Here is a 26,659-nt window from a genome sequence, read left to right as displayed (position 1 = left end):
TGTGGACAGAAATGTTCAAGTCTTGTCACAGATCATTCTAACACATGAAGATGCTTTGATCTAAACCCTTCCATTGTAGCTCTGGCTGAAGAAAATCCCCCCCCCATCCCCCCCCAACAGCATGATGCTGCAACCTCCATGTCTCACGGTGGGGATGGTGTGTTCAGGGTGATGTGCAGTGTTAGTTTTCCCCACACATAGCGTTTTGTATTTAGGCCCAAAATATCCACTTTGGTCTCCTCTGACCAGAACACCTTCGTCCACATGTTTGCTGTGTCCTTTACATTGCTTGTGGTAAACTTCAAACAGGACTTCTTATGGCTGCTTTAAAAAATGGCTTTCTTCTTGCCACTCTTCCATAAAGGCCACGTTTGTGGAGTAGACAACTAATAGTTGTCCTGTGGACAGATTCTCCCACCTGAGCTGTGGATCTCTGAAGCTCCTCCAGAGTGACCGTGGGCCTCTTGGCTGCTTCTCTAATTAGTGCTCTCCTTACCTGGGCCGTCAGTTTAGGTAAACGGCCTGGTCTTGGTTGGTTTGCAGTTGTGCCATACTCCTTCCATTTTTGAATGATAGATTGAACAGTGCTCCAATGTTCAGAGCTTGGGATATTTTTTTTATAACCTAACCCTACTTTACACTTCACAACAACTTTATCCCTGACCTGTCTGGTGTGTTCCTTGGTTTTCATGATGCTGTTTGATCACAAATCACAGAACAACTGGAGTTATACAGGTTGACTCTATTACTAATGAGATGACTTCTGAAGGCAAATGGTCACACTGGATTTTATTTAGGGGTATCAGACTATACTTGCTACTTTGTGTTGGTCCATCACATAAAAAAGGGATATGAATACTTTTTAAAGGCACTGCGTCTTGTGGAAGGTTTTACTATGGCCCTCAAAGTCCCCTGATCTGAACATCATTGAAATTATGTGGCTAGACCTCAAAAGAACAAAGCATGCAAAACAGCTCAGGAATCTCACAGACCTAGAAGATGTCTGCAAGTAAGAATGGAGGAAAATCCCTCAAACAAGATAGAAAGACTCTTGGCTGCTACAAAAAGCATTTACAAGATGTGCTACTAGGCACTCTCCATACAGGGTGCCCATAGTTTTGCTTCAGGACCTTTTTCTTTTTTCCTTATTTTGAAAATGTAGACGCTGAAAAAAATAAAAAATGTTTTTGCTTAAGATACAAAGGGAATTTTTTTATGATTGCATATTACTCCTTTTTGGATAGAATTTTTTTTTCAATTGGCCTTTATTAATAACATTGAACTGCTTTGTACAGGGTTAACTGTTTTTCTAGCTGTGTGATTGGTACTTTCACTTTGTGCCGGTCATCTAATAACCCTTATCTGTAAACTACTGAGAGGTCAGAAACACTTATTTAAGCCACATTCTTATCAGTAAGACAACAACTGAGCTATAATGAGCGTTTATAATGTCAGAGAGCAGAGATAAGGAGTCCGTCAGCCCCTGGTCTGACCGAAAAGACAGCAAATCCAACATTCATCTGTGTCTCTTAAGCCCATTTTTTTTAAATAGAGAAGGTGAACAATGTGACCTATGATTAAGAAAAAACTGAGAAACCCCCTTAATGACACCAGAGGCCTATTACTTAATACATCTTTCCACTTAACATCTGACAAACCATTAGCCTCTTTTTTGCATTTTTCTTTAGCTACTATTTACATTTTTGTTGGTATTTCCCTCATTAATATGTTATATCTCCTTGAAATACTACCTTTAACCTTTCTATTTCCAAGGAAGCGACTAATGTTCTCAGAAGGGGCTCTTTTTTTATATTTCTCTAGATCAACTGATAACAAATTGTATCCCTAATTTGTAAATACTTAAAAAAATCTTTTTTGGGGGGATTTATCAAAGTTTCAAAGTCTTTCAATATATCCCCCTCAAAAATGTGACTTAGCAAACATATTCCTCTATTTTCCCAATTTAGATACTGCTTAATTTTCTGAATTTCATTCAAATTAATATTATTCCATATTGGAGTCTATTCTTAATAACCTTTTATTCCCATTTTTTTTTTATTTCTCTCCAAACATAATCCATTAAATTAAATATTTGATTATCAGTGCTTATGTTCCCCAAAATACTCGAATCTAGAACCTCCATCAATTTACCCTATTTAGCCTTATCCCCCATTTTTATTAAATTCCATCTCAATATTGGGATTACTTCCCCTTCCTTCATATTCCCAACATGTGCAACTAGTTCGGAAGCGACAAACCCCCCTCTTTAACAGGTAGTTGAAGTGTTCCCTTTTTTATCCTAGGTATACCCCCCTTCCAAATAAACTCCCTAATTTCCTTATCAATTATCCTAAATGCATTTTTCGACAACCACACTGGAGCGTTCTGTAATACAAACAGGACCTTGGGAATGAATACCATCGTTACCAGATTAATTTGACCCATCATTAATAATGGTAATCTTTTCCAAATATGGATTTTCTTTCTCAGTTCCCTTAAAAGATGGGCCATGTTTAATTTTACAGACTTTACACATTTTTTGAAATGTTTATTCCTAAATATTTAAAACTACCACCTCTATCCACTATGTGTACATCTAAACTTGTATTCGAACCATCCTCACCTAATAACATCAAATGTGATTTTTCCCAGTTTATTTTCAATCCTGAAAAATATCCAAACTTATTAATTATACCAATTACTTTGCTTAGTTCCACCTCAGTGTTCTCCAAAAACAACAAAACATCATCAGCGTACGACGTTATTTTTTTATTAATACTTCCGTATATAAAAAACCTTTAATCTCAACATTTTCACAAATAATTATAGCCAAATGTTCTATTGCAAAGAGCATTGGGGACAGGGGACAACCCTGCCTAGTGCCTCTCGAAAGGGCAAAGGGCGGGGACATCACCCCATCCACCGATATTCTAGCTCTAGGGTGCGAATATATGAACTTAATTCAATTTTTAAATCTATCCCCAAAACCAAAACATTTAAGAACCTCCCATAAATAATCCCATTCTATACAATCAAACGCTATAATTGCATCCAATGACAATATACTTTCCTACCATCCTTTTCTCGATTTCCCTCTATATTAGTTAACACCCTCCTGATATTAGAATTTATCGATCTCCCAGGGATAAATCCCTTTTGATCTTCATTTCTAATTGTTTTTATTATTTCTGATAATCTATCTGCTAAAATTTCAGCTAATATTTTTATATCGGTGTTCAACAATGATAAAGGTCTATACGATTCTGGTTTTAATAGGTGCTTTCCAGCCTTGGGGATTTAAACTGGATTCCATATTTTTAATAAAGACCAATTTAAAAAAATATTTTCAGCTCAAAATGAGTACAATGCAATAATAAAAAAGAAAAACTGCCCCCCCCCCAAAGTGTACAATCATTTAATCTTCAACTTGCTTAACTGTAACAGTAACCGTAATTTTCACCAGTAATTTGCCACTATATATATGTATATATACCAGTGTATGGTAACGTTCTGGAAGGGGTGTATATTTCACCCAGAGACCTCAGATGGGTGATAACAGACAATCCAAAAAGTTGTGTTGTCTCAGCAAAGCAAAGTTTGCTGGGTCAGGTTACTTAAGCCTTTGTTCTGGGCTGGATTTTATTGGACTGGTGGGTAGGTTGGTAATAATAATAATAATCTGTATTTCTATAACGCCACCATATTCCGCAGCACTTTACAATTCAGAGGCTTCATGTGCAAAACAAAACAAAAAACATCACAATGTTAGCAGCTAATATAAACCTGAAACATAAGACATAAGACAATCACTTAAAAAATAAAATCCAATGGAATCCCTAACCCAATCCATCAAAATCTGTGCTGCAAAAGCCATATGGTGCCTCTTTCCGTTCTGTATCGTGCCATGTGCCCCCCAGCAATTTATCACCACAAGAAAACAATCTCATAATGGCTTGGATAAGTAAAAGTGTTCCAAAGTTATTACCACATAGAGTGACGCATGTCAGATTTGCAAAAATCTGCCTGGGATTTAAGGTGAAAAATGGCTTGGTACTCAAGAGGTTAAAAAAGACCATGTTTTGGAGGGAACAACTGTCACGGCCTATGCTGTGTTTTGTGACACTTTCCTTCACTTGGTTGCCCGTGGCAACGTGTGGTGTTGTGTGCATGTGGTGGCAGTGTCTCAGCCCTATGGCTGATCCCCAGGACATGATTGCCACGCATGCTGTTGCCCGCGGCAACAGGTGAAGTATGGGTTTATGTGTGTACTTCCCCTTTAAGTGGCCATCTCCCCTTGCCTGGTGTTGGAAGGGTTAATTCCCTTCTGTGTGTGTGAACACTGGGTGTGTCTGTGTAGGTGTGGCTACTTGGGCCTATAAAGCCTCAGTCAATATCTCTAGTCTGAGGGGTTCTTCAGCCATGGCTAGCTGGAGCAGCCTCCTGTGTAATTCCATCTGCCAGTGGGGGCAACCCTTGTGGTCATAGGTTTATGTATAGTGTTTAGAAGATGTTTGTTTGGTCTCTTTATTATTGCAGCATATGGTTTCCTGGGTTCCCGTGTGATGTCTGGTGTGTGCGGTGTCCTTTGTGTTGTTGTGGACAGCAGCACTTGCACGTGGGTTCCAGGTTGTGTGTCTGTGGCAGGTAAGTGTGGTACTAGTCTCACTTACCTGTCATTGCCATATGTCTGTTCATGTTCCTCTTTCTATGTAGCTTGGACAGTGAGACTCCTGTTCCTCCGTGTCTAGGAGGAACAGGTCGTCTTGCCCTGCTCCTAGTCCAGGGCCAGCCTGAGGGCTAGCAGGAATATCAGGTTACGGAGTATGAGCCCTCCTACCTTCAGGGTTGGCTCATACAGATAGGAGACAGGGTCAGAATTAGGGATGTGTAGGAGGTGACCTGCTCCCTGATTCCTGTCCTGGCCTTGCACTAACCGTCCATCTTCTGGCATCGCACGGCTGAGGGTTTTCCCCATCCTCAGCCGTGACAAAAACGGAGACTTGTTTACCATTAAAAGTGGACAGTCTGACCTTTTAAATGTCTGGTGTTAGCTCTGTTGTTATGTCTGGAAACTTGTTTATGTCTGGAAAACCTGCTGTGTCATTACCATTGTCATGTACAGTGCCCACGGCCAAGCTATTTCCGGTGCAACCACCTCCAGTTGCTACTGGTAACACAGGCACCTGCCGGAAAGAGCCTGTCCGCGTAACATGGCCGTGAAAATATATGGGTGCTAAGAGTCAATCAAAGCATTAACTCCCACACCCTATACTTACTGCCACCAGGTTCGTAAAAAGAACCACACTAAACCTAAGGATCAGGGATTTTGATATTGTCATTGCCAATTTACCGTCAATTAAGCATCAACTTGCTCCCTGCCGATCGATCGCCTATGACCTATTGCAATGTAACACTTGGGTTCTATGCCAAAGACCTATTGGTCACTTTCCTGGACACAATAATCTCTTCTCAGATGACCCACATCTGATTGGACAGTCTCCATACATATACAATCGTCATACAATGAAATCTTAACCATAACACTGGAATATACCAATTCTCTCCTGAAGGAAGTTGGATTCTCAAGCTGTTCATATTTCAGAGTGAAAGGAAACAGACAATTAAAATAAAATAGTTATTTTTAATGGAACAAAGTCAGTTATAACAAGAGGCGTTCTCAAAGATTTACAGAAAAATGGGAGACAAGACATAGGGCATGCAATGTAAACAACAGGGTTTAACACTGAAATGATACCCGAGTATTAGGCTCTGTCTAGAGTCCTGCACACATTGGGTATCGCTGTCAGGGCCGTGACAACACAGCGCTCTATTCTGCTGCTCTCTCTGAACTCACTACACAAAATGGACTCCTACATCCAGTTACTATAGACTCTGACAGGTTGCCTAGGAAACCAACAACTCTTACTGAAATGGCTGCCAGTCTGGTGCCATTTCAGTTATTTCTAACAGAAAATTAGCAGATCAGAAACGGTTTAAAACTCCCAAGGGGCAAGTGACTATGAATTTATGGCTGTATATGTATGTGTCAGCAAAACCTCACGGCCCTGTGGTATATTGTTTACTATATTAATACACCACTATCATCACACCTCCCACCTAAATGCAAGCCAGGGGTACGGTCTTCAAGACCCTACTCCGCAGCAACTTCATTCCCCTGCCTGGATAGTCCATCGGCATTCTGATGGGTTTTGCCACTTCTGTGTTGAATACTGAAATCATAACTCTGGAGACAGAGGATCCAACGGAGGAGTTTCTTATTGTTCCCAGATACCTGATTCAGCCAACTTAAGGGGATGTGGTCCGTGATCACTGTGAAATTTCGGCCATAGAAGTATGGCTCCAATTTCTTCAGTGCCCAAACAATGACGAGACATTCTTTCTCTATAGTGGGGTAGCCCACCTCGGCTGGCAGTAGCTTCCTGCTCAAATATAGGACAGGATTCTCCTGCCCAGCCTGATTTACCTGGCTTAGGATAGCACCTAGGCCGAAGTCCGAGGCGTCTGTCTGTACCACAAACTTACGCCCAAAGTCAGGGGCCTGTAGTACAGGGGCACTACCTAGGGTGTGTTTTAGGGCTTGGAAGGCCTGGTCTCACTCCGCGGTTCATGTGACGACCTTTCCTCCAGCCTTCTTGGTCAAGTCCGTCAGGGGCTTAGCTAGAACACTTTAACAAACTTCCGATAGTGCCCTGCTGTTCCCAAGAAAGCTTGCACTTGTTTTCTGGTGCGTGGGATGGGACAACTGGTGATTGCCTCTATTTTACCCGTGTCTGGCTTTAGCTTCCCACCTCCCACTCTATGTCCCAGGTAGTGCACTTCAGTCATACCTACAGTTAGGTCCATATATATTTGGACAGAGACAACATTTTTCTAATCTTTGTTCTGAACATTACCACAATGGATTTTTAACAAAACAATTCCGATGCAGTTGAAGTTCAGACTTTCAGCTTTAATTCAGTCGTTTGAACAAAATTATTGCATAAAAATGTGAGGAACTAAAGTATTTTTTAAACTCAATCCCTTCATTTCAGGAGCTCAAAAGTAATTGGACGAATTAAATAATTGTAAATAAAATTAAAATTTCTAATACTTGGTTGAAAACCCTTTGTTGAACTCATGGACATGCTTTGTATCATGAGCTGTACCATGCCTTTGCCACACTTTTTCTTTCCATCATTCCGGTAGAGGTTGATCTTGGTTTCATCTGTCCAAAGAATTTTCATCCAGAAGTGTGCTGTTTTTTTTAAGATGTTTTGGATGTTTTGGATGTTCTACCACATAGTCTACCACATACAATGCTGTCTTGACATCTTTTTCTGGGAAGTCTTTATCACCTACTGACTCCAATTAGGATAATGGAATCAACACCTTTGACCCAATGCTGGGTCTAATTACCAGATGTGGATTCAGTTACATATTTATTCCCAGAATTTTTGTACAATCACTCAGAATTGAGAAAGCTCGTTGGAAGAATGAGTGAAACGTTTTCAAGAAATCTACAGTACGTCCAGTTGCCTTGAATTATTCTTTACAGATATATACCATGACCTGGATAAATGAGAACCTTCACAGACATCAGAGGTAGTAATAGCATTGAGCTTTCTGTAATCCACACAGAATCTGTTTTGTCCTTTTTTGGGACTAGCACCACTGGTGAAGCCCAGGCACTATGGGATTCCTGGATCACCCCCAACTCTTTCACCTTCTCAGTTTCCCTTTTTATGTCTGCCCGAACCTGATCTGAGACTCGATAGACAAACTGTTTGATTGGGGAATGGGTACCGGTCTCTATATGGTGAGTCGTGAGGTGTGTTTTTCCAGCTTGCTTGTGAAGGTGTCCGCAAATCTCCGTAATACCTCACCAAGCTGACTTTTCTGTAGAGGTGACAGCTCAGGGTTGATATTCCATTCTGCCCATTCTTTATATCATCCAAAAAGTCTCGCAGGTAACCCCCTTCTTCAGTGTCGGGCACCCTGCATACTACCATAACATGAGCCGGTCTCTCAATGTGCTCCTTTAACATATTTACATGGAAAGTTTTGTACCTCCTCCCATCCAAGTTTTTTACATAATGTACTGTGGCAAACATCGCCACTTATCGAATGTCTTTCTTGTCTGTACCTCTTCCCCTCCCCCCTCAACCTCCCATCAGCCCTCGCTATTGTCTGACCCCACCTTTCCTTGTACCATAGTAATCTATGTATTGTATGTAAACGAGGCTGTTGGAGGTTTGAAACCAGGTGCACATGCCTAGTAAAGACAGTTGACTCCCAAACTGTGTGTCGTCCAGTCACTGGGGAAATTGTCTCTTGAATATTGACCTGTTTCTTCAGCTACAAGGGGATTTAAGTGAAGATATTGAGGGTATACCTTGAAGCTCCGCAACAATTGGTGGCAGCGGTGGGATTCAAACCGCACAGCAAAGCAGCAGTTCGTTGAAACAGCCATTCGGATATACCGGAGTTCAAGAATATGTGCAGTCATTCGAACGAACGGTGAATGGAGACGAATTATGCCACATTGAAACGAACTACGTTAAAGGAATTATTGGAAGCAAGGGGAAGAAAAGCCAGCAACAAAACCAAAGCTACTCTTGTGGCCAAACTGATGGAGGGGGACAGAGCGACCACTGCGGCAACTCCACAGGAGACAGAGCCAACGGAATTTACAAGAGAGCTCAATAGCAGGTTAGCTTTTTACCCAAACACCCCCTCCGTGGAGACACTAGAAAGACTGATAGCAGATGTACACGAGTACATTGTAGCTAAGCAAAACGCTATTCAGCGAGTTGGGGAAGGAGCCCCAGCGCCCACCAGCACTACCCAGGGAAAAGCTAAGATTCCCTACCAAGCTTTTAAAAATTACACAGAAGGAGAAAGTGATATTGACGAATACCTACAGGATTTTGAAAGGTTGTGCCAGCTACACGACATCAGCCCAGCCGACCAAGTACCCCTGCTGGCAGGTAGATTGTCAGGCCGCGCCGCAGAGGCATACCGAACCGTCCCAGACGAAGACATCAGGAATTATCACAAAGTCAAACAAGCCATCCTAGCACGGTATGCCATTACCTCTGAGGCATACCGACTCAAATTCCGGGACATCAAGAAACAAACAAAAGACTCACACACTGAATGGGCACACCAACTACAACGAATCGCCAAGGGGTGGATGGAAGCAACACGGGTCACCACTATGGAAGAGATGTTTCAGTTAATAGTAATGGAGCAGTTTTTTAATGGACTAACCACAGAACTGCAAAATTGGGTACGAGATCGCAAACCCCGTACCCTACCAGAGGCAGCCAAGCTAGCTGACGAGTTCCAAGACACCAGACGAGACCAACGCACACCACACCGGACCACGTATGGATCTACCACCCCTCTGCCAGCAGTGACTACCTTGGCTCACCCACGACCAGCCGCGAGCCACAACCAGTACCCTCCTAGGTACAATACCCGACCACCGATCCGCTGCCACACCTGCAACCAACAGGGGCACATCCAGAGAGACTGCCCACGTAACCGACCTCGCCAGAACTGGAACTACCAGGGTCCTCCTCCCCCAAATCGGGCTGCAGTACACTGCTGCCAAAGAGAATCTGTGCTCCCAACGTCCACAGTCATCTCAATAGAAGAGCCTCTGGGGACCCTACACGAGGTAAACCCCATACAAAACGCCTCAGACAACCGTCAGGGGCACCGCCAGGTGGTACACATGGAGGGGAAGAGTATACAAGGATTACGTGACTCTGGGGCCACGTTAACCCTGGTCCGAAATCATTTGGTGCCTAAGCACACCCTCACCGGAGACTGTGTAGCTGTACGGGTGGCAGGGGGAGCAATTTACAAAGTTCCCACTGCCAAGGTGCATTTGATTCAGGGGGCAGGGCATGGAAACGTGGAGGTGGAAATTATGCAGGATTTGCCCGCTGATGTTATTTTGGGCAACGACTTGGGGGAGCTCACCTCTGCTTTTGTCCCTCAACCAACTATCCAAGAGGCCTACCCGGTTGTTACCCGGCAGCAAGCACGCACCACGGCTCCATCCGATCACTCTGAGGCTCAGGTAAACAATATGCCACACACCCCTCCTATTCTCCCCTGGGATGCCCCCCTGGAATTTGGCAGTGAGGTGGCCCTAGATCCCTCCCTGCAGGTATATAAAGATAGGATAAACAAGGACCAAGGAGGGTTGGAGGGAGAGAGATATGCTTGGGACAAAGGTCTCATATACCGCTATGCAGAGAAGGTAGTAGCAGGGTCCATACCCGTGCCCACTAAGCAGTTAGTGGTACCCCGAAAGTATAGACAAGAGTTGCTGCGCATCGCGCACGATATACCATTATCAGGTCATTTAGGAATCAGCCGAACGAAACATCGGCTGACGCAGAACTTCTTCTGGCCAGGTATCTCAAAGGATATTAGACAATACTGTCAAACGTGCGATACCTGCCAGAGGGTAGGGAAGAGAGGGGATCGCTATAAAGCCAAACTCAGATCCCTGCCCATAATTGAAGAACCCTTCAGTCGAGTAACCGTAGACATAATAGGACCCCTAGCGAAACCCAGTCCCTCCGGTAAGAAATACATCTTGACCGTGGTGGACTACGCCACTAGATACCCAGAGGCAGTGGCGTTGACCAATGTACATGCAGAGACTATAGCTGATGCCCTTATGCAAATATTCTCCCGTATGGGATTTTCCCGGGAGATTATATCGGATAGGGGCACCCAGTTCACTGCAGAAGTCACCCATCAACTCTGGAAAGTGTGTGGGGTGAAACCGATCTTAAACTCTGCCTACCACCCCCAGTCCAACGGGCTCTGTGAACGGTTTAACGGAACACTTAAACAGATGATTCGCACGTTCATAGACACTCAAAAAGACTGGGAACGGTTTTTGCCCCACTTGCTCTTTGCCTATAGGGAAGTACCCCAAGAATCCACGGGATTCTCCCCTTTTGAATTATTGTTCGGGAGGAGAGTGAGGGGTCCCTTAGACCTTATCAGAGAACACTGGGAGGGAGGGGTAACTACGAATGGTACCCCTATTGTTCCATACATGCTGGAGTTTAGGGAACGCTTGGAGGCTCTGACCCAGGCGGTACGTACTAACCTCCAAGCGGCCCAACAACGACAGCGCAGATGGTATGATAAGGGGGCCAGGGACCTCAGCTTTCAGGTCAGGCAGAAGGTGTTAATCCTACGGCCAGTCCCTAATGACAAGCTGCAGGCCTCCTGGCAGGGCCCATACAAGGTGGTGGAGCAAATCTGTGATACCACCTATGTGATCGGCCCGTGCGCTGGATTAGGGGGCAGACGCATGCTCCATGTGAACATGCTGAAGCCCTACTACGAGCGCATAGAAGAGGTGACTGCTATTTGCGCCTCTGCCGCAGAGGACTTTGACAATTTACCTCTCCCAGACCTCCTAGAGAAAGAGGGCCAGAAAGAGGACCTGGAAGAGGTTCAGTTAGGTGAACGGCTGAGTCCCCAGGAAAGGGCGCAGGTTCATAGTCTAATAAGGGAAAAAGGAACCACTTTTTCTAATCTCCTCGGGTACACCCCGTTAGCCACCCACAGAGTAGAAACACCAGGGCAGACCCCTCTCCGCCAACCTCCTTACCGCATACCTGAATCTGTAAAGGATAATATGCGCAAGGAAATTGAAGAAATGCTAAAACTTGGAGTTATAGAGCACTCTGAAAGCCCTTGGGCCTCCCCAGTAGTTCTGGTCCCGAAACGGGATGTGACTACCCGCTTCTGCGTAGACTACCGGAGGCTTAATGATAAGACCATATCCGATGCCTACCCTATGCCCAGGATAGACGAGCTCCTGGACAAAATGGCCAGGGGCCAATACCTCACCACAATAGATCTTTGTAAGGGGTATTGGCAGATTCCCCTAGCCGAAGACGCCATCCCTAAGTCGGCGTTTGTCACCCCGTTTGGCCTGTACCAGTTTAAGGTCATGCCATTCGGGATGAAAAACGCTCCGGCTACTTTTCAGAGGATGGTGGATCGGCTATTAGATGGGTTCCAGGAGTACGCTTGCGCCTATCTAGATGATATAGCGATCTTCAGCCGCTCCTGGACAGAACACCTGACCCACATAGGAGCCGTACTAGACAGTATAAGGGAGGCAGGATTAACTCTGAAACCCAGTAAGTGCCATATAGGGATGGCAGAAGTCCAATACCTAGGACACCGGGTAGGAAGTGGCCAACAAAAACCTGATCCGGTTGAGGCTGTAGCCAAATGACCAACCACTCGGACCAAAACTCAAGTACTGGCATTCCTAGGTACCGCAGGATACTACCGTAAATTTGCACCCAACTACAGTACCCTGGCCAAACCCCTCACCGATTTGACCCGCAAGAATCTTCCTAAGATAGTAGTCTGGACCCCAGAGTGTGAGCAGGCATTCCAGCAACTAAAAACGGCTCTTGTGAATGCACCTGTACTTGCAGCCCCTGATCCAACTAAACGCTTTCTCGTCCACACAGACACTTTTATGTTTGGATTGGGGGCAGTACTGAGCCAAGTCGGAGAAGATGGCGGCGAGCATCCAGTGGCTTACTTAAGCAGAAAACTTTTACCCCCGCCATAGAAAAAGAGTGCCTGGCCGTGGTGTGGGCCCTTAAAAAGCTGCAGCCCTATTTGTATGGACAACTCTTTTCCTTATTCACAGATCACAACCCGCTGGTGCGGCTGAACAGGGTGTCAGGAGACAATGCCCGGCTGCTGCGCTGGAGTTTGGCGCTGCAGCCTTTTGACTTTACCATCCACTACCGCCCTGGGAAGCAAAATGGCAACGCCGACGGGTTATCCAGACAAACTGAACTTGAAAAGTGATCTGTGAGCGCTCCTCCGGACATCCCCAAGCCAATCCGTTGGGATCAGACTGTGTATGCCGGCTTGGTTCTGGGGGAGCATTGTGGCAAACATCGCACTTATCCAATGTCTTTCTTGTCTGTACCTCTTCCCCTCCCCCCTCAACCTCCCATCAGCCCTTGCTATTGTCTGACCCCACCTTTCCTTGTATCTATGTATTGTATGTGAATGAGGCTGTTGGAGGTTTGAAGCCAGGTGCACATGCCTAGTAAAGTCAGTTGACTCCCAAACTGTGTGTCGTCCAGTCACTGGGGAAATTGTCTCTTGAATATTGACCTGTTTCTTCAGCTACAAGGGGATTTAAGTGAAGATATTGAGGGTATACCTTGGAGCTCCGCAACATGTACCTTGTCCTTTTTTGCCAGGATGGGATGGGGATGAGGATGGGATAGGGACCCTCCCATGCTGCTTGAAACATATGTTGTCTGATAGGCAGTAACATGTGAGGTTGGTTTCGCCACAGCTTCCCTATGCATAAGGATGCAGGATAAGTCCCCGCCTCTTCAGGGGACTGATATTTGTTCCACCACCTGAAACCGCAGTTGGGCAATGGTATGTCGTTTGGCTGCAAAATGTGCAGGGATAGGTAGATGGTTATTTTGACAACGGATATTGGATTTGTGTTGGCATATCCTGTCTCCAGTGGTATGTGTAGTTTCGCCAACGTACGCTAGACCACAGGGACATTTAATGATATATACATCGTTTGTGGAGTCACCCGTGAAAAAACCTTGTACAGGGAGCCCTTTGCCAGTTAATGGATGGTAAGTCTTATCTCCTTTTGTGACGTGGGAACATTGTGTGCAGTGAAGGCAGGGGAATGTGCCTTGTCGTTATGTCTTTAGGAACATTTGTCGTGGGATTCTGATATTTGAGCCTTCATCTGCTCGTACTAGAATGTCCCTCAGGGTTAGGGTTAGGGACATTCTAGTACGAGCAGATAAAGGCTCAAATATCAGAATCCCACGACAAATGTTCCTAAAGACAAGGCACATTCCCCTGCCTTCACTGCACACAATGTTCCCACGTCACAAACAGATTTACCATCCATTAACTGGCAAAGGGCTCCCTGTACAAGGTTTTTTCATGTGTACCTCCTATATAGATATTATTCAGCCTGTACTATATTATATTCTAGTGCTACTACGTTACTTCTTTCTGGCATTACCATATAGCCTACTGGATACTGTACATGTGTATTATATAAGGTATATCCCATTTAACATATGAACCTGGAGCCTGATCTATACCTGATGTTCTGCTTGCTATTTGCCCTCCTTAACATTTCCCACCCCATCCTGGGCCTCTCAGTTTTGGACTTGCCTGTTACCTTGAATTGTGACTAGTGACACCGACCTCAGGCCAGCCATCAACACACGTCTTTCCTCATGATCTTTGAATTATAATCCCCCTTCCTGGACTTCCTGTGATGCTCCTGTTGCTCCTATACAACCGGATGGTCATGTGTTCTTCGCAATCTATTATATCTATATTGCCTTTTCTGCTCTTCGGTCTACATCTTGTATTGATATATTGTTTATTTATTTTAATTTTGTGTTTAAGACTATTGCAATGCACTCATTAAGATATCTTTATATGCCCCTCCAGTTGTACTGAAGAAGGCTATATGCCGAAAAACGTTTTTTTGACTGGAACCGCTCTTTAAATTTTAAAATAAAAGCATTGATCTAAAAAGCAAAGTGGAGTACAGGAGTCTGAATTTTATTATTATCTGGTTTGGGAACCATCTCCTGTTGCCCACACAATCAGATTGGAGTACTATCTAACCTTACATTATTAACATGCGAACACGTCATATGTCCTAGATCTATACCTGGTAAGACATTTGCAGGGATCACTGACACGACACCCACTTCCCTCATCCCCCTTCCAACACCCCAATCCAAGTATACACATGCTAGGGGTACCTCAGAAGTAACCCCTCCTACACCTGTGATTGCTGGTGTTTTATCCGGCATGATGTCCTTCTTCTTGGGCTCCTGTGTCCCGGAAACCCATAGTGCATCGGTTGCCAACTGTAACAGCCTGCAAGTTGTCATCTGAGCTGTGGGTCTGTTTACCCACAAGAGCTACACTTGGTTGGTGGCGGACAGGTGAAACTCTGGCATGGTCACTGGAGGACTTCTCCGTTGTCAGGGACAATCACGCCTGATATGATCCAATTTACAACAAATGTAGCTGCCGTTTCACTTGTGCAACTGCTGGTCTGGGGGAAGAAGCACTGGAAGCAACCGCTTCCCCAATCTGGAACAAGATGTTCTTCATTCCTCTGGTCCTCAACAAGGCAAGGTATTCATCTGCCAAAGCGGCAGCCTCCCGCAGATTCTGTGGCTTGTGCTCGCAAACATACCTTTGCACTCTCGGCGGACAGTTGTAAATAAACTGCTCTCTCTGGATCAAGTCGGCTAACGACTGACGTGTATTTTCAGTTAGAGGGGTGTACCACTGTTCACAGGTAGTATGCAGCCGACTGGCAAAATCCATAAAGGTCTCTTCAATGCCTTGCTGAAGCGAACAGAACTTCTGCCTATATGACTCTGGTGTCAACATGTCTGATTTCCAGAAATGTACCGCGTTGCTCCAGCGGCAGCTCTAGCAGTGCGTCTCTGGCTCTGCTTTTCAGGGCGGACATAAGGGGACCAGCCCACTGTACTTCTGGGATTACATCATTGTAACATGCCGATTCAAAAGCTCTCAGAAATAGTTTAATGTCCTCATCATCCTTATCCAGTTCTCGTAACTTTGGCTTAATGATCGGCTGGACAGCTGCCGGCACAGCCGTCTGGATCAAGTGTTGCAATCTGATTTGCTCCATGTTAAGCTCATGTTGGCGAGCAGCAGCTCGTTCCGCACGTTCCTCAGCAGCTCGTTCCGCACGTTCCTCAGCAGCAATACGTTCAGCGTGTTCAGCAGCACGTTCAGCAACGCTCTCCTCCCTCAGCCAATGACTATATTCCTTCAGGTTGGTCAGCGCCCACTGCTGCATAGCTTCCTGGTGTGACAAAGGGCCAGGATTGGGGAGGATCAGCGGGCTACTATGCCCAACAATGCCAGCTCCATCTCCCTGGTCTGCATCCATCCTCTCTACAGAATAACAGACAAAAGGAAGGGAACACTTCAGCCGCTATGTATTAATAAAATAAACGCATGTGTCTGTTCCTTTAAGAGAAAAATAAATACAATTCTTGTTTTTTCAGTTGTACAGTGTTAAACATCTGACACTGAAACATCTAAACAGCAATCAAACTGCTGCCACCAAATATGTCATGCACTGCGCCCACAGCCAAGCTAACTCCGGCGCAACCACCTCCAGTTGCTACTGGTGTAAGACCGTGACCGGGGGAGGGCTCCCAGGATACAGCGAAGTCACGAACAAGGAAAACGACTCTGACACCAGCTCTTGTAGAACAGGCCTTGTTTTACTATTACGGGATATCAAACACAGTCCCAAATGCAGTAAACATGAAATCAGATTCCAGACTCTATGTCGCACAGCACGGCGCCCTGTCATGGTAGCCAGAAAACACTTGTGCAATTTACCTACTGCCAGCAGAGCGAACTCTGCCTCGCCATACCTGTTACTACCCTGAATAACAGGAACATTCGCGTGTGTGAGATACAGGCTAGCCCGTGGTGCGACACAGCAGCTTATAATCTTACCAGCCTGTACCGTGATATTCCCCTCCCTAAGCCAAAACTGAAATGTGCCTAATATATATATCACTCCCGATAAACACGCTGGGGTAACTAAAGGTTATGGTGAAGTCCTCTCTGTTCTCCGGAGCGAACCAAAGCTTTAACTGACAAGTCCTTGTGAAAAACAAGCAGCAATTCTTGGTAGCCTGACACTCAGCAACACTAACTACCGGCAGGTTTGATCTCAGTCTCTAGTGTTTAGGCGCCAATCCTATATTGGGGTGCGTACACGAGCCGTCTTACCGACCCGGGGATCTGTTTCATCCGATGATGTTGTTAACATAGAGAGCAGCAAGTTACTTCAGCACACATGTGGCCCTGCAGAGAAGATAGCGTTTTGTTTCAAAGCTCCTAACAGCCTTCCTGGAAACGATCCTCTTCCTCTGGACTTGGACCGGAATCAGCCTCCTACAGCTGCAACTCCGATCACTCCAAGACTCCCTGACGACTGGATGCGACCGGATTCTGTACCACACAGTCCTTCTCTGTACCTCTCAAGATGGAGGCAGAGGCAGCTTCCTGGTTCTTCTCTAGACTCACCAACCCCACCTCCTATGAATATTCAAACATTTGGACTATGTTAGCTGTGTTAAGAAACAGCGACATCTAGTGGCTAAAGAACAGAATGACAATGCTAAAGAATCAGTATTCATATACACAGTATTCAGATAATGACTGTTTCTCCATCTCACACTGGTAACACAGGCACCTGCCGGAATAAGCCTGTCCGAGGAACATGTACGGCGGGCTGATCAGGCGGGTGCAGGACCTGTGCCCCCCACCCACCCCCGATCAGCTGCAGGGGTCCGTCAATCACTGATAGCCGGACCCCTGCTGTATGCGCCAGCATCGGTGAAAACACTGATGCCAGCGCATTAACCCTCGCACTGCCACAGTCAGTGCTGACCGTGGCATGTCCGGTATCCTGCCGGGTGTGTGGTTACAGCCTGCCTTCTGTGACAGCCTGTGAGATCCAGCCCCCTGTATTACAGTGTATAATACACTTACAGCCAAAGCATTACAATACAGAAGTATTGTGATTCATTGTAAAGGGGATCAGACCCCCAAAAGTTGAAGTCCCAGAGTGGGACCAAAAATAAAGTGAAAAAATAAGTTACAAAAATAAAGTTTTACAAAAAACTAAAAGTTTCAAGTAAAAAAAAATGCCTTTTCCCCAAATAAAGTAATATATTTTTTTAAATAGGGGAAAAAAAAGAAAAGTAGACATATTAGGTATCGCCGCATCCATATCAACCGGCTCTATAAAAATATCACATGATCTAAACAGTCAGATGAATGTTGTAAATAACAAAAAATAAAAATGGTGCCAAAACAGCTTTTTTTTGTTACCTTGCCTCACAAAAAGTGTAATATAGAGCAACCAAAAATCATATGTACCCTAAAATAGTACAAACAAAGCTGCCACCTTATTCCATAGTTTCCAAAATGGGGTCATTGGATTTTCTTCTCTAGGGGGGCATCAGGGGATCTTTAAATGTGACATGGCAACTTATAATTATCCCAGTGAAATCTGCCTTCCAAAAACCGTGTGGCGCTCCTTCCGTCTGCGCCCTGCCGTGTGCCCGAACAGCAGTTTACGACCATATATGGGGTGTTTCTGTAAACTACAGAATCAGGGTAATAAATATTGAGTTTTGTTTTGCTGTTAACCCTTGCTTTGTTACTGGAAAAAATGGATTAAAATTTAAAATCTGCCAAAAAAGTAAAATTCTAAAATGTCACCTACATTTTCCTTTAATTCTTGTGGAACACCTAAAGGGTTAACAAAGTTTGTCAAATCAGTTTTGAATACCTTGAGGGGTGTCATTTTTAAAATAGGGCCATTTATGGGTGGTTTCTATTATGTAAGCCTCACAAAGTGACTTCAGACCTGAACTGGTCCTTAAAAAGTAGGTTTTGGAAATTTTCGGAAAGATTTTAAGATTTGCTTCTAAACTTCTAAGCCTTCTAATGTCCCAAAAGAAGAAAATGTCATTTACAAAATGATCCAAACATGAAGTATACATATGGGGAATGTAAAGTAATAACTATTTTAGGAGGTATCACTATCTGTTTTAAATCCAGAGAAATTGAAATTTTGAAAAAATTGCAAATTATTCCAAATTTTTTGTAAATTTGATATCTTTTTATAAATAGAAATGAGATATTTTGACTCAATTTTACCACTGACATGAAGTACAATATGTGATGAAAAAACTATCTCAGAATAGCCTGGATAAGTAAAAGCGTTTTAAAGTTATTACCACATAAAGTGACACATGTCTTATTTGCTAAAAATGGCAGGGTCCTAATGGGGTTAAATGACTGTGTGTTTCGCTGTGCTATATTGTTTACTATATAAATACACCACTATCATCACAGCCATTGAGTATCATTGAAGCTCTGATATAAGTCTATGACAGACGGGAGTGGTAACATTGTATCTGTTTGTGCTGAGCTTCTCCCCTCCACCCCTCCCACTAGAAGGTTCTAGTCTAGATAAAACTGTATATAAGGAGAGCAGTCAGAGCCCCTAGTGTGCTGCAGGTAGGGAACAGTGCTTGGAGGGGAAGACTCTGCCAGACTAATAAGTGACCAGAAGAAGACGCTGAGATGGGGACGCTGAGCCAGAGACCCTGGATCACCAGCCTTGGACCAGGATACCAGCCTTCTGAAGAGAGAGACAGCTATCTGAGGCCTTTCCTCAGCATCAAACCCTTCTTCAGATAGGGAGGAGACTGGAGAAGCCAGCCCTATTGCCTCGTCTGTATTGTTTTGTACCTGAATTCCTCCAGTAAAGAAGCAACCTTGTTTACGGCAGACCCTGACTCTCTGGCAGTGGCGTACACACAATCCATGGGGCCCCGGTGCAAAACTGATCCATGGGCCCCCCCCAGTCTCGGGAGGGGCATTTCCCAGGGCAAAAGGGGATTATGGGGCCCCTGAGTCCCTACCCGCCCTCAAACCACACCCACACACAGCCCCACCCATAAATTGCGCCCGTACCACTTACATCCAGTGAAGTCTCCTTCGATGTAGATGTTCTCTGTCCTCGTCTTCTCCTTTTAGACCAGACCACCTTTTTTAAGCCGTTTTTAATATCTGCGGTTTGACAAAAATAAATAAATCTTAGTTTACTACTTTTCCATCATCCTACCATCTTCTGGACAAAACATCCTACTACCCCAATACTGTGCCCTGTGGTCCCCAATAGTGCATCCAATAATGTGCCAGTAACAAGTGCCTCTCTCCCCCATGTGCCAGTATCAAGTGCCAACCCCCCATGTGCCAGTATCAAGTGCCAACCCCCCATGTGCCAGTATCAAGTGCCAACTGCCCCATGTGCCAGCATCAAGTGCCAAAACCCCTGTGTGCCAGTATCAAGTGCCAACCCCCCGTGTGCCAGTATCAAATGCCAACCTCCCCGTGTGCCAGTATCAAATGCCAAACACCCGTGTGCCAGTATCAAGTGCCAAACCCCCTATTTGCCAGTATCAAGTGCCAAACCCCCCATGTGCCAGTATCAAGTGCCAAACCCCCCTTCATTTGCCAGTATCAAGTGCCAACCCCCCCTTCATTTGCCAGTATCAAGTGCCAACCACCCTTCATTTGCCAGCATCAAGTGCCAAACCCCCCCTCATTTTCCAGTATGAAGTGCCAAACCCCCCGTTTTTGCCAGTAAGCGCCAACCCCCCTCATTTGCCAGTAAGCACCAACCCCCCCTCATTTGCCAGTAAGAAGTGCCAACCCCTCCATTTGCCAGTAAGTGCCAAGTTGCCAAACCCCCATTTGCCAGTAAGAAGTGCCAACCCCCCCATTTGCCAGTAAGAAGTGCCAACCCTATCCCCCTCATTTGGCACAAGGCCCGCAGCCTATCAGAGGAACAGGGAAAGGAGACGCCTCCCTCCCCTGCCCGGCCGCAGCACAGCTATCTGTATCGCTGTCCGGAGGATGGAAGCGTTCATCTCCCTGTCACGTGCTGCCACCACTGCCGCGGGCCCACACCTGAGTCTGAGTGGCACTACTGCAGGGGCCAGGGTTCCACAGGCGGCCGGGCCCCCTGGAGTGCCGGGCCCGGTCGCAACTGCGACCCCTGCAACCCCTGTATGTACGCCACTGCTCTCTGGACTTATTTTCCCTTGAGGTGCACCACGCCTTACCATCCCTTCCGGAGAGCAGCAACACATGGTGACACCTCAACGGTGTCCGGGGGACCCAGCGTATCATTGAGGCCACCCCTAACTCGGCCACTGCATTGGGAGGGAGGGGGGGTTACTAAGGGATGTGTCAGTTTAGAAAGCATGATAAGCCTGCCTGAAAAGATATGTTTTTAAGGCACTTTGAAGGTAGGGAGGTTTGACCTAATATTCCAGGGCAGAGCATTTCAGAGAGTAAGTGCAGCTCGAGAAAAGTCTTGAAGACGGGGGTGAGAGGTACCAATTATGGAGGATTTTAATCTTAGATCACTGGCAGAACGGAGAGCACGAGTAGGGTGGTAGATGGAAAAGAGGGAGGAGATGTAAGGAGGTGCAGCACTGTGAAGGGCACAGGTAGGATGGTAGACACAGATGAGGGAGGAGATGTAGGGGGTGCAGCACTCTGGAGAGCACGGGTAGGATGGTAGACACAGATGAGGAGGAGATGTAAGGAGGTGCAGGACCGTGGAGAACACAGGTAGGATGGTAGACAGAGATAAGGAAGGAGATGTATGGGGTGCAGCACTGTGGAGAGCACGGGTAGGATGTAGGATGGTAGACAGAGATGAGGAGGAGATGTAGGGGGTGCAGCACTGTGGAGAACACAGGTAGATGTCACGGATGGTGTTGCAGAAAACTAGAAGACACAAATGAATATCCGACTGACTTGATCCAAAACTAAGGAACAAGAGGGTAAGCCCTGTAACAGTCCTAGCACTCTCCCTTACTGCTCAGCCTATGCAAAAATCTCTATGGTGGATAATTGCATACCCTCGTTCCTCGACTGTATGACACCTGAACACCCTATAATAGTGGGACACGACCACCGGCTCCCTACACTAAATACGGAGGGAGTCAGGGTCACCTAGGATCAAGACCACAGGAAAAAAGGAACAGACTTATCTTGTGGATGCAGCAGTAGCAGCTTCTAGCATCAGCACAGTCCAGGAAGTTGTATAAACCGCAAGGTAAGGCAGTAAGGGGAGGAGATATATAGGGAGGCAATCACTGCTAATAGATGACAGCTGGGAGAGGGAGAAGAGATGTCAGAACGAAAGCAAAACAAAAGAAGATCATGCAGGAAGTACTGAAGAACGTATATCTGAACTTGTAGACCGACATTAGGGAGGAAATGTAGGAGGTGTAGCACTGTGGAGAACATGGCTAGGATGGCAGAAGGAGATGAAATGTAGGAGGTGTGAATGGTAAACAGAGATGAGGAGGAGATATAGGAGGTGTAGCACTGTGGAGAGTTTTGTGAGTGAGGGTGAAAGTTTTGAAATCTATTCTGTGGTGGATGGGTAACCAGTGAAGTGACTGGCACAGGCTAGTGGCGTCAGTATAGCAGGTGGACAGATAGATAGGTCTAGCTGCAGCATTTAGAAAAGACTTAAAGGGGGAGAGTTTAGTGAGAGGAAGACCAATCAGTAATTAGTTGCAGTAATCAAAACAAGAATTAATCAAGGCAACAACAAGAGTTTTGCACGTTTCCACCATAAAAAAGGTTGGATTCTGCAAATGTTCTTGAGGTGCAGAAGACAAGAGTGTGCAAGTGATTGGATATGAGGAAAGATCCCAGTCAAACATGACCCGAAGACAGCGAGTATGCTGCCCAGGAGTTATGATAGTACCGTAGCTGAAATTGAAATTGAAATACAGATGTAGTCAGCATTAAGTCAAACCTGATGCATTATCCAACTAGCTTATCTCACTGAGGCCACTGAGGAAGAGGTTGTCACCTCGAAACGCGTCTGGCTGTTCTTGGATCTACAACTACCCACCTAAGACCATCACAAAGTGATTATATTTCATATTCCAATTAAGACTCTACATCTTAACCAGAGCAAAACCACCACCTGATCCGGCTGACGTCACGTTACAACTTCTACTCTTCGGCAAAGACTGCAAACTTCTCCCACGTGAGACGCCAAGGTCTATGCTTTACATACCCGGAAAGTTCGCATGACGGTAACAACAATGGACATACCGAAAGACCAGAAATATCGCAGGAGTACGTGACACTCGCAAAGAGACACAGCCCGGAGATCAGTGAACGGAGGGAACAGGTAAGAGGCTGTGTGAGGGGGACGCCCCGGACGCCAGCCTTACTATCGATACCTGGCCTCCTAAGCGATTGATTTTACCTGCTTACATCTACTTCAGATTTGCAAGTAACTTTCTATATCGTCACATAAGTAACTTCCTTTACCGTCACGCAACATCAGAGGCAATTATTATTGGGAAGCAATATAGTATTCACAATTTCTTTTTTCACAGTTATATATGATTATTGCAATATTTATGTTATAATAGGTTAAGGTATTATTATTAATTGTCAACTGATTATTTCTTATATTATGTTCAAGCACTAAGGGACACTGCAACAGTTTTTGATACATTGTCTCAACACCAATAGAAATGTCGCGAACACAAAATTTTCCGTTCGCGAACAGCGAACGTGAATTTCCACAAATGTTCGCGAACGGGCGAACTGGGCAAACCGCCATAGACTTCAATAGGCAGGCGAATTTTAAAACCCACAGGGACTCTTTCTGGCCACAATAGTGATGGAAAAGTTGTTTCAAAGGGACTAACACCTGGACTGTGGCATGCCGGAGGGGGGTCCATGGCAAAACTCCCATGGAAAATTACGTAGTTGACGCAAAGTGTGGTAAGTTGAATTCGCAATGCGATTACAACTTAGATCTGAGTTCATAATGGTTGTATGCTAGAATTGACGAATATAACGAATATAGCGCTATATTCTCAATCTTTATTATATTCTAGCAATACAACCATTAGGAACCCAGCAGCTCTAAATTGAATTCGCAATGCGATTAATATAACCTGCATTAATCCCATTGCGATTACAACTTAGTCAAATTTGTGACACTGCAGCTTCCGAATGAATCTAAGATGGATGCTGTCCTGGAGGTGGGAGGGTCTGGGAGGGGGGGTCTGCTGCTGATTGGCTGGAATGTGTCTGCTGACTGTGAGGTACAGGGTCAAAGTTAACTCAATGATGACGAATAGGGGGCGGACCGAACATCGCATATGTTCGCCCGCCGCAGCGAACGCGAACAAGCTATGTTCTCCGGGAACTGTTCGCTGGCGAATAGTTCGGGACATCTCTAAACACCAATGCACAGTCTATTTTTATGATTGCAAATAGCTGAAATTTGAGATCTATTATCTGGCGCCCAAATAATCGCAGTATTTTTTAATCGCAGAATATTGTAGGGGTAATTATATTTTTATTCTTTATTACATTTTATTCAAATAAATGTTCTAACTGTCAGATGGTGAGTGCCTGTTTTTACATTTCTAAATTGTTTCTTCTAATGGGATCATTAGGTTAATCATCAAAAAACAGAGCACCTTAACTATCATTTGGATTTGGGCGAGCCACGGTATACTTGCTTCAAATCTGCTGATAGTCTGTCCGACCAGGGCTGCATAGACCGAGAGAAATAGAGGACCTAGGACTGAACCCAGAGGAACCCCAACATTCAGAAGAAGAGAAGTAGTGGAGCCTGCAAATGATACACTTGTGATGGAAATGGTCTGAACTGTGGTAAACTGACAAGTTCTGTTCTTTCTGGCTATGATGTTGGTAAAGAATGCTAACCTTGAGATACGATGCTGAAGAAGCTTTTTAACTACTATGATGCCGTTTGTATGGTCAGGAAGTATTGCCTTATATGAATAACTAATACAATTTTCATCGAAAAAGGAGGTGGGCGATGACGTGATGACGTAGAGGACGTCGCGCTCTCCGCCTCCCCACGGCTCAGCTGTCCCGCTGCCTTGAGCGTTCTGGCGTTCTCGTGTCGAACTTTCCCCACACCCTCTCTATGACCGTGGGATAAGCGCTACCGTGCTACAGCACTATTGCCTTTCGTCTACTGCCTACTATGCTGCTGTCCCGACTGCTGAGCTCGGACGTGGGGCCTGCTTCTAGCTTTTGCTGATCCTGCCGCTCCTGCCGCTTCCTCCTCTCCTACTCACCGTGCCGTCGTGATCAGCTTGGTATGTGGAGCTCTTCCGTGGAGTGCGTCTCCAGTTCCTGTTGATTCGCTGCTCTCCTCCTGGTGTCAGTGTGAGTAGCACCCTTGAGTTTCCCTTACCCAACGGTTTGCTGGACAAGCTAACAAGTTGATGAATCATACTTAGGACTGCTGCTGATTCTCCTTGCTCTCTCCTCATGTTATTGTACATGACCTGACCCTCTCCTCGTGTCCTCAGCTTTTCCCGATTTGTTCCCTCTCCTCTTTGACGTCGTGGTGACTAACCTCCCTATGATTGCTGACTCTAACTAACCCTGAGTGGAGATCGTTAAGCTGCTGGAGGATTCTTCAGGGGGCTTGTATGATGCCCATGATATATTTAACCCCGTTTTGTGCCTTTAGATTTTTGTCCAATATTTTTGATCATTATCTTCCCCTTTTTTCCTTTATACTGCTGGGACTAATTCTATTGACCCTACTCTGACAGGCTGCTGGTGTCAATATTTTTTTGAAAAAAAAAAAAAAAGTGAGGTGCCTATGATTATAAAAGAAGTGAACTATAGAATATAAAGTATAAGGCGGAAAAAAGGGAAAAAAAAAAAAAAAAAAAGGGGGAGAAAGAGTATAAAGAAGAAAAAAAAAAAAAAAAGCAGAAATAAGATATGGCCCCAAAAGCTAGTAGGCGCTCGACTGATCTCTCAAGTCAGAAACACGGGTCTAAAACTGTTGAAGTAACAAAAATAGATCAGTTCCTGAGGTCTCCGAGGGTTAATACGAGGGGCGGACAAAAAGAACCTGTCACAAAAAAAAATGATGACTCAGAGATGACTGAGTTAGAAACACAAAAAGCCTCTAGATACCCCGAAGAAGAAGACGGTATAATGGGGGAAGCTATCCCTAATGACAACTCCTCTCCGCTAGAAGAAATACTCCTAGCGGTTAAACAGAACGGGGATTTAATACAGGCGGTCACAACCCAACTGGGGTTTATTCAAGTTGATGTGGGACTAATAAAAGATGATCTGTCAAAAATGCGAGACAGAGTCAACAACCTTGAGAGTTCCGTCACCCATATACAGAATGAATCCAAAAAAATAAATACGGAAGTCTCCACATTTAAATCAGAATATAACCTTCTGAAGAAAAAGGTAGCGGACCTTGAGGACAGGTCACGAAGATACAATGTGAGAATAATAGGGATTCCAGAGGGTGTGGAAGAGAAAAATCCAACCCAATTCATACAGAAGTTAATCCTTGAGAACTTTGGGAAAGAGTCGTTTTCTTCTCTTTTTATGATTGAAAGAGCTCATCGGGTCCCAGGGGGAAAACCAATTCCAGGGAGACAACCTCGGACATTCCTTGCTAAGCTATTGACTACAGGGGACAGAGATATCCTCCTGAGAAGGGCGAGGGAATCCTCACCGGTTGTATATAACGGGATTAGACTGGCCTTTTTTTCCTGATTTTTCGAAAGATATACAAGAAAAGAGACGCACATTTATGATTGTTAAAAAGAGGCTAAGAGAAAGGGATATTAAATATTCTCTCATATTCCCAGCCAAACTGCGGATTGTTTTTAATGATAAAACTCTTTTTTTTGACACCCCGGAAGAAGCCGTGGACTGGCTTGATCGAAATAATCGATAATTCAATTGGGTTATGATCTGGCGGGAATAATAATTACTATAAGGGGCTTATACCCCTAAATGTATTTTCCTTTGCTTCCTAATGGGGGTGGCTGAGTGGGGGGAGTGTGGGAGGGATGGTCATAGGAAAGAAATCTACTACAGTATGTGGTGGATTGCCTGTAGGAGGGGGGTG

The 26,659-nt window shown here is 45.0% G+C and overlaps 1 protein-coding gene across 1 annotated transcript in view; it reads right to left on the bottom strand.

The window, feature by feature from the left end:
- Positions 1 to 16,987, bottom strand: part of LOC122923127 (cholecystokinin receptor-like) — a 127,830-nt gene extending 110,843 nt beyond the window's left edge. The window contains exon 1 of the mRNA XM_044273851.1: positions 16,879 to 16,987. Coding sequence (XP_044129786.1) covers positions 16,879 to 16,918 — 40 coding nt within the window. The 5' untranslated portion in view covers positions 16,919 to 16,987. The remainder of the gene's footprint in view (positions 1 to 16,878) is intronic.
- Between the last annotated feature and the right edge of the window lie 9,672 nt (positions 16,988 to 26,659).

Source organism: Bufo gargarizans, unplaced genomic scaffold (genome assembly GCF_014858855.1).
Source record: "Bufo gargarizans isolate SCDJY-AF-19 unplaced genomic scaffold, ASM1485885v1 original_scaffold_1224_pilon, whole genome shotgun sequence".
Lineage (NCBI taxonomy): Eukaryota > Metazoa > Chordata > Amphibia > Anura > Bufonidae > Bufo > Bufo gargarizans.
The sequence above is the reverse complement of the archived record's forward strand: the minus strand, read 5'-3'. Positions and strand labels throughout refer to the sequence as shown.